Source organism: Megalops cyprinoides, chromosome 13, assembly GCF_013368585.1.
Source record: "Megalops cyprinoides isolate fMegCyp1 chromosome 13, fMegCyp1.pri, whole genome shotgun sequence".
Lineage (NCBI taxonomy): Eukaryota > Metazoa > Chordata > Actinopteri > Elopiformes > Megalopidae > Megalops > Megalops cyprinoides.
In genome coordinates, this window is record NC_050595.1 from 22,624,014 (window position 1) to 22,636,144 (window position 12,131).

The 12,131-nt window shown below is 44.6% G+C and overlaps 1 protein-coding gene across 2 annotated transcripts; it reads left to right on the top strand.

Annotated features, from left to right (window-relative positions):
* Positions 1–1,697: 1,697 nt before the first annotated feature.
* On the top strand, positions 1,698–10,250 carry LOC118788555 (retinaldehyde-binding protein 1-like). Of its 2 annotated transcripts, XM_036544584.1 has the most exons (8): positions 4,962–5,005; positions 5,989–6,032; positions 6,748–6,876; positions 7,231–7,435; positions 8,794–8,972; positions 9,444–9,602; positions 9,696–9,806; positions 10,104–10,250. In XM_036544584.1, the coding sequence occupies exons 2-8, from the start codon at positions 6,021–6,023 to the stop codon at positions 10,248–10,250; spliced, it is 942 nt and encodes a 313-aa protein (XP_036400477.1). In that variant the 5' UTR covers positions 4,962–5,005; positions 5,989–6,020. The 2 variants fall into 2 exon arrangements, with proteins under 2 accessions (XP_036400478.1, XP_036400477.1); XM_036544585.1 differs by lacking the exons at positions 4,962–5,005; positions 5,989–6,032 and adding an exon at positions 1,698–1,706.
* Positions 10,251–12,131: the final 1,881 nt, after the last annotated feature.

Here is a 12,131-nt window from a genome sequence, read left to right on the forward strand (position 1 = left end):
GAATTGAACATCATTTGCAAAGCCAGATCTTGGCTTCTTTACTGTCCCATTGACAAGGAGCACTACATTACCCTGCATGTTTATGCAATACCAAATTCATTAAACAGATCTAATCAATCCAGTAAACATGGCATGAAGGGTAGGATACTAATTACAAAATGTATTAGTTAAAGAGTTTGTAATCTTGCACTTGCTATTAAGCTAAAGACCATTAGTAGACATTTGAACCAAACCCTGCCTTTTCCCTCTTGGTGTAGTCTGTAAAAATTTAGGTTTAAAGAGACAGAGACTGCACTCTGCACAGGTTAAGCCTGTCAGGTGCAGACATACAAATTATTTCAAAAACTACATTTATGAAATGTCCATCCTTGACATCACTTATACAGGTATGGCTGAAAGATTCGAACAATTCAGCAGCCTGCCTTCATCAGCAAATATGTTTTTCTGGTGATCTTCAAACTCCTAAATCTAAAACATAATATAGGTTTCATTGATCATTTTTTCACAGAGCATAGCACATAGCCTTTCCAGTCAGAAAGATCCTGTCTGGTCTGGTTGGACCTGTCTTGCGGACGTAAAGCTTTGGGTGAGAGTAGTATCATATGAGTGTCACCTGGACTGCTGGTACAGGGCTGTGTTTCGTATCTTTTTCTGGGCAGGACTGGACGCCCCTTTGTTGGTGTGGAAAAAAAAATCTGAGCAAACACTAATGAGGGTGTTTGGTGGTAGCCGAATGCCGTGTGCTGAACCTGCCAGTCCCGGCGGACAGGGTCATTACGGGAGATCTTTTGGGGGGGGAGGGCGAGGGCCGTTTGTCTGGGCTCAGCGGAGCAGCAGGAGTTCGGTGTGGGCAGAACCTGTCCCCATTCCACAGACCTCATTAACTGCTTCTCGCTCAGCTGCCTTTACCCACAGATGACATAAGATGGCACCTCAGTGCCCGCTGGTGTCCTTGTTTCCCCTTGCCACGGTGGTGAGCTGGGAGATGCTCTCTACTGAGTCCTCGCCTCATCTGTATTCAACTAAAAAAAGATACGAATGCCCTTGGCTCTATATGAGGGAATTAAATTAATGGGGAGGGTTGTGAGGGTCACCATATTGCATAATTACAATAAACCCTTACCGCAGACTGGCATGAGGAGATAAGGACCTTTGTGATTATTTAATGTGCGCTTCCTATTCACGGCTCATTGTGTGAGTTACATTAAATATGCTGGTAATCAGGCAAAGAGCATTTTGATCGAGTGTGACATCACAGCGTGCTCTCAAATGACTTTCCTAGGCCGTGCAAATCCTGCGTTATTAGTGATTGTCAGGCATTAGGTATTGAAAGCCATAAATCGCACAGTTTCTACAGAGATTACTGCAGGTCTCTTGAGTTACTCCGCAGCCAACAATTGTCGCTACAAGGTCATAATCCTACTGTCTAAAAAATGACATAGGAGTAGTTTTAAAGTTAGATAATTGTGAACAAAGTCCTGTTTCTAAAACTAGCCTGACCCAGTAATCCCATTTTACCTGATGCCAGAGTTACATGTTGGTAATGAGGTTAGGTATGTCATCCACATAGACCTCCTGTTAGGTAAAATGAGGTTAGGTATGTCATCCACATAGACCTCCTGTTTTTTACAGACTGCCAGTGTGCTGTCTAGAACAGGTTTAACAAGTTGAGATTTTGTTTTTTTCTAGTAAGGATCATGGCTGCAGTGCATTGGACAAGTTGAAGGGAAGTTAGAGTTGGCATATGGGTTGTCTGCTTTATTGAAGAGCTTCAGTTAGGTGCTTTTTTAAGGAAAAGGAATTTTTGGCAACTTTTCTCAGATGTAAATTGTTAAATACCTGGCACAGGAAAGCTCTTGTCTGATTAATATACTTTGATTACTAAATGTTTAAAGTACAATTTCAATTTGGTAACCAGATTTAACCAGATTTGGTAACCAAATTTGGTAACCAGTTTGGTAATCAAATTTATTTTTACTATAGGTAAAAGCTAAATCAGAAGAGTGCTCTTCCAATCACACAAACACAGATTTCAAGTTGAATCAGAATCAAATCAGAATCAAATCAAATCAGACTTCATTGGCCAAGCATGCTTCTACACATACAAGGAATTTGACTCCAGTTTGAGTGTCTCTCATAGTGCTTTCATAAAACGTCAAAGTAATAACCAGCGCAATGGACAAATACCAAACAACAGTAGTGGTACTTCAAACAACAACTGTAGTGCAGGCCACATACATTGAATAATGAATGAGGTATATAAGAAGAGCTAATTGTACACTGAACTGAGTGAAAGTATACATGAGTGCAGGCTGTTTTAGTTATGTGCAACTATTGCACTGTTATATACAGCTATTGCACAATGAGCATGAGGTAAAGTGTATCTAAGTACAGGGTATGGATATATGCAGCTATTGTACAACTACGGCATTGTATTGTCACGTTGCTGGTTTAACAGTTCAAGAGTGTGATGTCACGTGGGAAGGAAATAGTCCCTGCCAAACATCCATGTCTGGCAAGGAGAGCTCTGTGATAGCAGTTATGATGCCCCTTGCAATGGTAGCAAAGTTCCCGCTGGCCTGACAGTTCAGGAGGTCCCTCCACACACACCAGTGTCACGCAGCAGAGTGAGTATCTCAGGCCACCAGACCTGCCATCACACATGTCCCAGGGCTTGGCCTGATCCAAGACCTCATGGCTGGAGAAACAGAGGCTGAACCTGGAAACACAGAGCCAGGTATTGTGCTGCCGATCCAGCTACTTTAGTCAAACAGAACCCCACATTGAAGGGATAAGGCCCATATTCAGGGGGATTATTGCTGCTCTTGCCTGCAGCCATGTGAAATGCGTGGAGGTGATGCCAGTCCACGGGCAGCCTCCAGAGAGAGCATGGCTAGATTTGTGGTCATCGACAGTGACCCCAACCAATCACTACAAGAGGATAAACTTGCTCTCTCACTCATGTGTTCAGTCCTTCACCAGATTTCTCACTCACTCCTGTCCTGATACACCCTTTCACTCCTTCTTTCATTCACTGGGATGCTTGCAGAGGAGGGAGTCAAACCAGTCACACAAAGACAGCCTGGCATTATCGGAGCAATAGAATATGAGGTTTATATGTTGATGCCCTGCCTTAGAGTGCAAGAGGCCATCTTGTGTGTATGTATCTATGTATCTATCTATCTATCTATCTATATATCTATCTATGTCTGGTTCTCGCATCTGTGTGTTTATTGTAATGAATGAACTGTCCTCTAAAGCCCTGTTGTGTGGAGTGGCAAGAGTAGGAGACAGGGTTAGGGATGAGGGACAGAGAACAGCAGTACTAGTGACAGCCTGTCCATCTGGGATTCTGTGGGAAAGCAGTCATGAAAGTCATGCCCAAGACAATCCAGAGAAGGGAAGTCCAGTGTTCTGCGCTATGCAGGTTCTGTAACTGCACACAGCTTGGGGTATTCAGCCTAGTAGATTCAGCTTTTGTTTGTTAAATCTATCTTATATAAACATATATATTCTTTATATACATATATTGTTTTATTACATAAAAGAAAAAACTATACAGCTTTGTGTGTTAACTCTGTTCTGACGGCAGTGTTGACATTTTGATTTTTTACAGGTTAACTGGGTAAAGCACTCTGAATGTTTTAGCCAAAGAAGCTGGGTTGTAGCCTCGTGTGCCTGAAAAGCATTTTGCGAAACTAACCCGCAAGGCCAAACTGCACTCTTGTTTTGTCCATATGCCAGCTCTGAGGTGGGTGGTTAAGTAGCTACTTTCAAAAGGGGGTTGTTTGTTGTGCAAGACCAGAATTCCCGGACTGAGCGCCCTTGCCAGAACAATGACGCAATGAGACATGTGCCTCAGGAAAAACATCCCATTGTATTCATGAGGAACCTATGCTAAAGACTTGGCGCCACAACTTAAGCAGATGCCTCCACGCAAGAGACAGGTGTAAGTAGAAATCAAGCATTTGCTCTTCCTAAATCAATCACATTGCGGGGTGAAGTAAGACATTTGTGACGACAGACATTTTCTCATTTGCACTAATAAGTGGTGGAATTTGGTCAAGCCCTGCCCCACTTCACTCCCCGCAAGCTACCTCTCTCCTCCAATGGCATGCCCCCATCCCGCTCCCCATTCGCATCCACGTCTCCCAGCCTGATGTGATTGGTCCAGGTTTATTAGGCCCCACTCTCCCACCACCCCTTCCTCTCCTCTCCCTGTCGTATTTTATGCTGATTAGTTCAAAAATCTACCCCGAGCAGCACCGTGTGACGGGCTAATCCCACAGTGGGGGTCTCTACAAATCATTCTGCTCGGCCACTCCATAGCGCACAGCTCCTCTCCTCTCCTCTGACGCTCTGCAGTACCTCTCGATAAGGTAAGCTTCCCCTCTCACCCATCACTGCCGCACCACTGATGTCGTAGTTAAATACATCGATTAAGAGTTTTGAATCGGTGTTTGCCATTTGTTGTAGAAATTGGTGGCAAAACAACATTTTATTCATTCCTCACAGCTAGGCACAGTGATAAAAAAGTAATTCCATAAGTGGAATCCTTCCTTTTATGCATACAGGTGCTGTACATGTAGATCAGCTATGCCATGTGGTCATCTTGTGGGCATTTTTGTACTGCTGTCTGGTTTAAGCTCACGTTACTTCGATTGAAATGGTTGTTGAGCTGTTAGATTGTCTTTGGTTGGAGTTCTACATGATGTTATTAGGAAGAACTTTTTCAGTCCGAGAAATATAAATGCACAGAATAGCTTGCAAGGATTCAAAGTGGAAGCAGAGACATTTACAGTGTTCAAGACCAGGCTTGATACAGTCCCACTTACATTCTCAGTGGAATGATGAACCTAGCTAGACCGAATTGCGTTTTTGTCACTTCTTAAGTTATTATGTACTTGTTTTACAGAAAGAATTGTTTGTTTTTGAAATATATCCCGCAGGTAACAGAAGGGAATAGGGGTGCCTCTCAGTGTGAAGATAGGTGTTTTGATTCTTGGTAAGGAGAGAAACTGTATCTAATCAATATACCAAGAAAAGGAAAGAGAATGCATTCAGTTACCTGTCAGTACTCTGTGTAAACAGAGAGAGAAGGCTGTCAGTTTCCTAAGTCAGTAGTCTCTGTGTTATGGGAAAAAGAATGCAAATAGTTCCCTATGTCAGTAGTCTCTGCATCAAAAGAACAGTAGCACACTCTGTTTTCTATGTCGGCAGTCATGTGTAGTCTGTGTCAAAGGACAAGGAGTACATTCCGTTTTCCAGGGTCAGTAGTCTCTGTGTAGCCAGGGCTTTAGCACAGATTATATTGTCCAGCCATTGTGGGTGGTTTTCACCAGAGGACACAGCTGTAGGAATCCCTGCTGGGAGGTGATAGGGGTGGCATCTGAACAGCGAAGACGAGACAGCAGCATGCTGTGAAATGGCAATAAGAAGCACCGGATGTACGGCTCATGAGCAGACACCTGCTTTATGTGGCGACGCACTGTCTATGTGGAGGTGTGCCGTACCTTCCACTCCACTGGTCTTTCAATGGGCAATACGGTCTAGTGCCTAAATCTGTGAGGCTTTATGGTGTCACATGACAGGTTTGTAAAGCACTTTAACACTCCACAAACACTGTGCACAAAATAGCGTCACTTGTAGGGGTAAGATTTAGAGGCTAGTGAAGCAGAATTAACTGCATATAGAATGTATTTAAAACATGCCCTCCGGGCTTTGTAGTCTTGAAGATCAGAGAGGACGCATGAAACAGGATTAATACAAATCTGAACCCATGACCACAGTGCAGTAAGAGTTTGTGTTGTTTTCTTCATGATGAGGGACCCCTCTGTATTGGATATCAGTTTAAGCATAGTGCGAAAGCAAGGCAATCACAGTTCCTCAGAAGTCAGGGTAGGCACAATAAGTGAACTGTTTTCCACAGAAAATTTATCGAATCAAAACATTCTGCTCTTGAAAATAACTTCTCCTCTCCATTTCAAGCGTATGTGAAGCTGCTATAGGAATCTGAAGAAATGGCTGTTGTTGTAAGTACATTATTTTTTCCATGATTTTAAACATTCTTGCTGATTCAAAAACAAGAGCCATCTAGAATTTTGCAAGATAAAAAGTACTTACATATCATATAGGTACATAGATTGTTTATCAATGGACTACGTTTTGCATAATTGCATCTATGTCAATTACCTAATTGTGTTACCTGTATGTGAAATGATAAAAATATAAATGAGGGTATTATTTAATATGTTGTGAGGATTTAAGGTGCTGGATTTGACTTTCCTCGCGGGGGGCACATTTGAACCCTCTATGAACCCGAAACCCCACTGTTCCTCTCCACAGTTTGTTAGCTCTGCGTTATACCCAGGCCTGTGTGCCCACATTCCACACTGTTGCTGGTCTTGCTCTTGTGAAAATAGACAACTGCATTTCATATAGCGGATGAATCGTTTAGTGCTTTTGCTTCAATGCAGTCATTGTTAGGGTAAAGGATGCAGTCACTAGAATTAAACCCTAATCTCTTGTTTCGCAGAAAGGTTTACCAGGCGTTTTGGACTCATGTGAGAGAGATTATTAGACTCACAGTAGTACTCATTGATCTGCATCGGTTGGGGCCCAGTTGTTGGCATAGGTCAGCAGGAAGATTGCTTTTTTTAGGCTATGGCGATTTTGGTACTGGCTTGGCGTTTGATCATTACTGCCACTAGACTGCTCACGGCCGTGACCACTCTTTTTCCTGTCTAGACCGGAACTTTCCGTATGGTGTCAGAGGAGGAGCAGGCCCTCCGAGCCAAACTGGAGCGCCTCACGGTCAAGGACCACGGGCCTGTGTTTGGACCCTGCGCCAAGCTGCCAGAGCACACCCTGCAGAAGGTGTGCCATCGCTCTGCCTGCCCTTGTTCTGAGGGAATGTCCTCTCACCAAAAACACATCCTTACAGTTTGATTATCATAGGAATGATTCTAAGAAGAATATGCACTCATGACAATACAACTTATAATGAGCTGGTGAAGCACAGATGCCATTCATACATTATCCAGCTCTCCAGAATAAAATTACACCTCGTATATATCTCCTATTTCTCTCTTTTCTCCTATATTTCTCCTCCCCATCATGCTAAGCTCTGCCACTTTCATCATAGCATCACTTAGATCATGGCATCTTGCTCTGTTAGCCCCACACAGCTGGGATTGACACCTGGTGGTCTCTGTGTAATGCCCCCTACAGGCAAAGGATGAACTGAACGAGACAGACGAGAAGCGCGTGTCCGCCATTAAGGAGCTGCGAAGCACCTTCAAGGACAAGGCGGACGGCGGGGACGAGCTGGCGAAGGGCGTGGTGGACACTTTCGGGGACAAGCCAGACGCTATCCTGCTGAGGTTCATCCGTGCCCGTAAATACGATGTGGCCCGGGCCTACGATCTCATGAAGGGTGAGTGACCCCTCGCACAGCTAATCAGCATCAGTGGGCCGCAAGTCTAAGGAACAGGGCCCCATGGTTCAATTCCTGGGTTAGGTGCTGTTGTTGCGCAACTGAGAAAGCTGCCTATCTTGAACTGCTCCTGTAAACTACCCAGCAGTATAAAAAGGTGATAACTATGTAAGCTTTCAAAGTTATTCTGGATAAGGGCTTAGTGATTAGGGATGAAGTCTCTTTACACAGTTAAAGTCCAGCTGGAGCTGCAGACACAGAAGCACAGAGATTTGTGACAAAAAGTACTTATGGAAATGCAAATTGTCCTTGTGAAATCTTGTATATTACTGCATGTTGCACTTTATCTGTAGCTGAAATTTTAAATTAATATAGTTGCTATGATTTATTCAGTATGGAAGTGGTATGACAGCACTGTCCGATGGGCTAACACATGATCTGGTGTGGTCTGTTGTTTTCTGTATATCTGTATTCTGATGTACTTTGCTTTGTAAGTCACTCTGGAAAAGACTGTCTGGCAAATGGCAGACAGTGAAGGGAAATAGCCTGATTTTAGCTTTACTCGGCTTGCTTCCCTCCGCCAAAACAGCCGAGCTCAGACCTCATCATGCCATAAGCTTAGCACATATCAGACTGTTACCATGCCCTCCGTGGGATTCTGCAGTGATTGTGCAACGGCCCAAAGAATCTCTTTGTTTTCTGTTTTTCATCTTTGCATCCTTCCCATCTCGTGTAAAAGGAGGGGGGGGGGAGAAAAAGAAGTCCATTAATTGGGGCTTTTTAAAAACTGAGAGTGTTCGACGTTGCGATGACAAAGAACCTCTTTGTACACAAATAGGGCAGGTTATGTTCACGAGGGCCCAGCGGAGATCGCAGAGAGGGGAGGGACTGGGTGTGCTTTGATGCCCCCCCCCCCCCCCCCTTGCTTGTCCACACACACTCAAATCACAGGAGCTACCGGTATGCCCCCTCCACCCCCCAAACGCATGAATGTGGAACCCCAGGGAAAAAAACATGACAGACAGACTTGCACACATCATTGCACCTTGCCGCCATGAAATTGGGCCCTGAATGGAGATAGAGGGGGGGACTGGCATGTGTAAACAGCTCTCTCTCTCGCAGTGGTGTCTAATTGGTCCCTCTCTGCCGAGGATAGTGACTCAGAGACCCAGGCCTGAGAACAAGGGGCGACAGTGGTGTTATTGTGCTAGCCCCACAATGGGCAAAAGAAGCGCTAGGATAACGTAACAGGGTGGCCTACATAGCACAGGTTTTTGGGTTCGTCGGTGCTCCCCACGGTCCGTCCTCGGCCCCGTGGTCATGCGCGTGGGTCCTGTGCTTGTCGTCGCCCCCTGCAGGCTATGTGCGCTTCAGGCAGCAGTACCCCGAGCTGTTCGAGAACCTGACCCCCGAGGCGGTGCGAAGCACCATCGAGGCCGGCTACCCAGGCATCCTGTCCAGCAGGGACAAGTACGGCCGCGTCGTGCTACTCTTCAACATCGAGAACTGGGACTACGAGGAGATCACCTTTGATGAGGTGCGGTACCTCACAGTTAACCCTAGGATGAGAACAGTCACCTCAACATTTTTGGTGGAGAAATTATGCAAACAGCTAATAATTGTGATGACTGAACTAACAGATCGGTGCCAACACGATATTAAACCTTCCTGTTATTTTCCCTGATGTAAATTGGGTGTGAGTCATATATCTTTGTGGTGCTGGTCTCTGTGCAGGTGACTGCAAGCGTGAGTGAGTATTTGTGTGGATGATGGTGTGACCTCTTTTTACTAAAACCATGCATGTGACTGTGTGTTCCTGTGATCCCACTGAAACTGATTATTGCACGTGTTTGCGTATGAGCGTGAGAAGGTAAGAGAGAGAGAGTGTGTGTGTGCAGAAGTGTAAGAGTGTGTTTGTGTGTACACTTGTGCATGTGTATGTCTTGTGTATGTGTGTCGGTGTGCCTGTGGCCTCCCTGAATCTGAATGTTTTGTGCATGTTACACAGATCCTGCGTGCCTACTGTGTCATCCTGGAGAAGCTGCTGGAGAACGAGGAAACCCAGATAAACGGCTTCTGCATCATCGAGAACTTCAAAGGCTTCACCATGCAGCAGGCCTCCGGCATCAAACCCACAGAGCTCAAGAAGATGGTGGACATGCTGCAGGTGCCTCGACCCCCCCTCACGCCATCATCCAGTGACGATCGTTTCAAACAGACTAACCCAGGGAATGTGTGCTTTCTCCCTGTGTGCCAACAGGACTCCTTCCCGGCCCGATTCAAAGCAGTGCACTTCATCCACCAGCCGTGGTACTTCACCACCACCTACAACGTGGTCAAACCCCTAATGAAGAGCAAGCTGCTGGAGAGGGTGAGTGCAGCCAGGGGAGGGGAGGAGCTTTAAGTGACTTCATTATTGACAAAGTTACTACATTAGCAGATGCACTTATTTAGAGAGATTTACATTGCTTGTGTGTCATCCATTTAGACAACTGAGGCAATTTGGGTTAAGTGCATTGCCCTACCTGGGAACTGTCATTGGGTTATGAACCCTACTTCTTTCGATAGGGGGTGTAGAGGAGATATTTAGAGACAGTGTTGTTTGTGATTTTTAACCTTGCACTGTCTAAGTCTGCCTCTCTCCCATCTCGTCCCTTCTTGCTGCTAGGTCTTTGTTCATGGTGAAGAGCTGGATGACTACTTCAGGGAGTTTGACCCGGACATCCTGCCGGCTGACTTTGATGGAAAGGCTCCCAACTACGACGGCAAGGCAACGGCAACCAAGCTGTTCGGCTCGGAAGACACCGCCCTCTAAATCCTCTGACCCCGCAGAGCGAGGCCGGGAGAAACATAGACTGTGGAAAAAATAATTAAAATGCATAGGATCGATGTTTTAGAGCAGGGGCTCCCTCCGCCCTGGTCCTGGAGAGCCTATTTATTTGCAGGCCTTCACTACAGCCAAGAACTCTTCCTCTCGAATCAACCAATTGTTTTCTCGGTTGTGCCAACGTAGCTGCTTTTCCAGTCTGGCTTTGATAGTGTTGGAGGTTTGTGCACTGCTGGAAAGCATGCTGGAGTATGGCCCGCCAGGACCGGAGCTGTGTTAGCCCACATTTTAGAGGATGTGTTATCATGTATAAGAGATGCATTGCTATTTTGAGAGATGAATTTATACCGTGGGACAGAGCAAAACTCACAGCACAGAAAAGCACCGTCCCTCAGTCCAGGCGTCATTATTCAAAGCTGGGCCCTCTAATGGTTGGAAGGAAAGAGGGCAGAAATTACAACATGCTGTTTTCATTCAACTACATCATTTGCCTTAAAAGTCCCTATGAAAAAAAATAATACAACATAAGACTTAAGTCTTTTCCCCAATCACTAATCAAAATACATTGAAAAGTGAGACACTGAAAAACGGGGGTGTATGTGACAGCGCTTGTGTAGTCCCTCTCTGGTGACTCTGAAGAAGGACAGCAGTTTTAGACAGCGCTAAGGTTTGTGTAATATTAAGCATCACTACATTTTGGATGTGAGCTGGGTGGCAGTGTTGAGCTGGCATCTCCTCTGTGCTGGTGGGGTTTTGCTTTGATAATATGTTCACCTCTCCTCTCTCTCTCTCTCTCTCTCTCTCTCACACACACACACACCCATGCAAACACACTCATGCACACACACCCATGCAAACACACTCATGCACACAAGCAGGCAAGCATGCACTCACACACACATACACATACACATACACACACTCTGCTCACTTTGATGGTATCTGGCAGGCCCCAGCTAGCAGGTGCAGGTGCAGTGCTCATTATAGCTTGCCACTGCCAATACGAGTGAAGAATTACAAAGGACAAAACAGGAAAACTGCCATCAATGGACATTTCTTTTTGTTTTTGATGATTACTGGACAAACCCCCTTGTTTTCTGTAGCCTCCTCAGTATGTTATTAAAAACACACCACAAATAATATTGTATTGTTTACAATAAAATGTATATAAAGGTGGTTGCCTCATAGTCACTCAATGACAAATGATCTACTGTACTTAAAAAACATTCTGAATATGAATTTTGAACTTTTTTGCTATCATTTCCGGTGGCAATTTTTATTCACTCACACAAAGCTCATTTTCTGAAATTGTTTTTAAGTGAGCATATAATTTTTTTAAGGAAGTGAAGCACTTTTCATAAGCATATTTCCAACCAGATGGACAAAAAGGTTGAGCTGTGAAATACTTTCACAGGACATTTCCACTAGCATGGCTTTAAATGCACTGTTTAGTTGTGTTGTTATAGTTAGTGTTGCTATCTACCATAGGTATAACTGAGCATGGTCACCTGTGTGGAAGTCAAAAATAATAGAGTCCCATCACCCAGAGAACTCAATTATGTTAACTCAATAATGGCAGTAATGAACACAGTAAGTAATAAAACATATTGGTTGCCTAGCAATACATATGATACTTTGGTAATATAGCGATTGAGGATATTTTGTGAGCCATCTATTCTTCTATTTGCTAGTTGGTTTTTACCACCTAATATCTTACAAGCCTGGGAAGAATTTCCCATAAACATGTGTTTTGTCTACTATTTGATGAACACAAGCCTGTTTAATAACAGGTGTACAATACAGAGCAGGGCATTGAAAATTGGGGCTCGACTGAGCTGATGACATTTCCTCCATCAGGGGGCGCTGTGA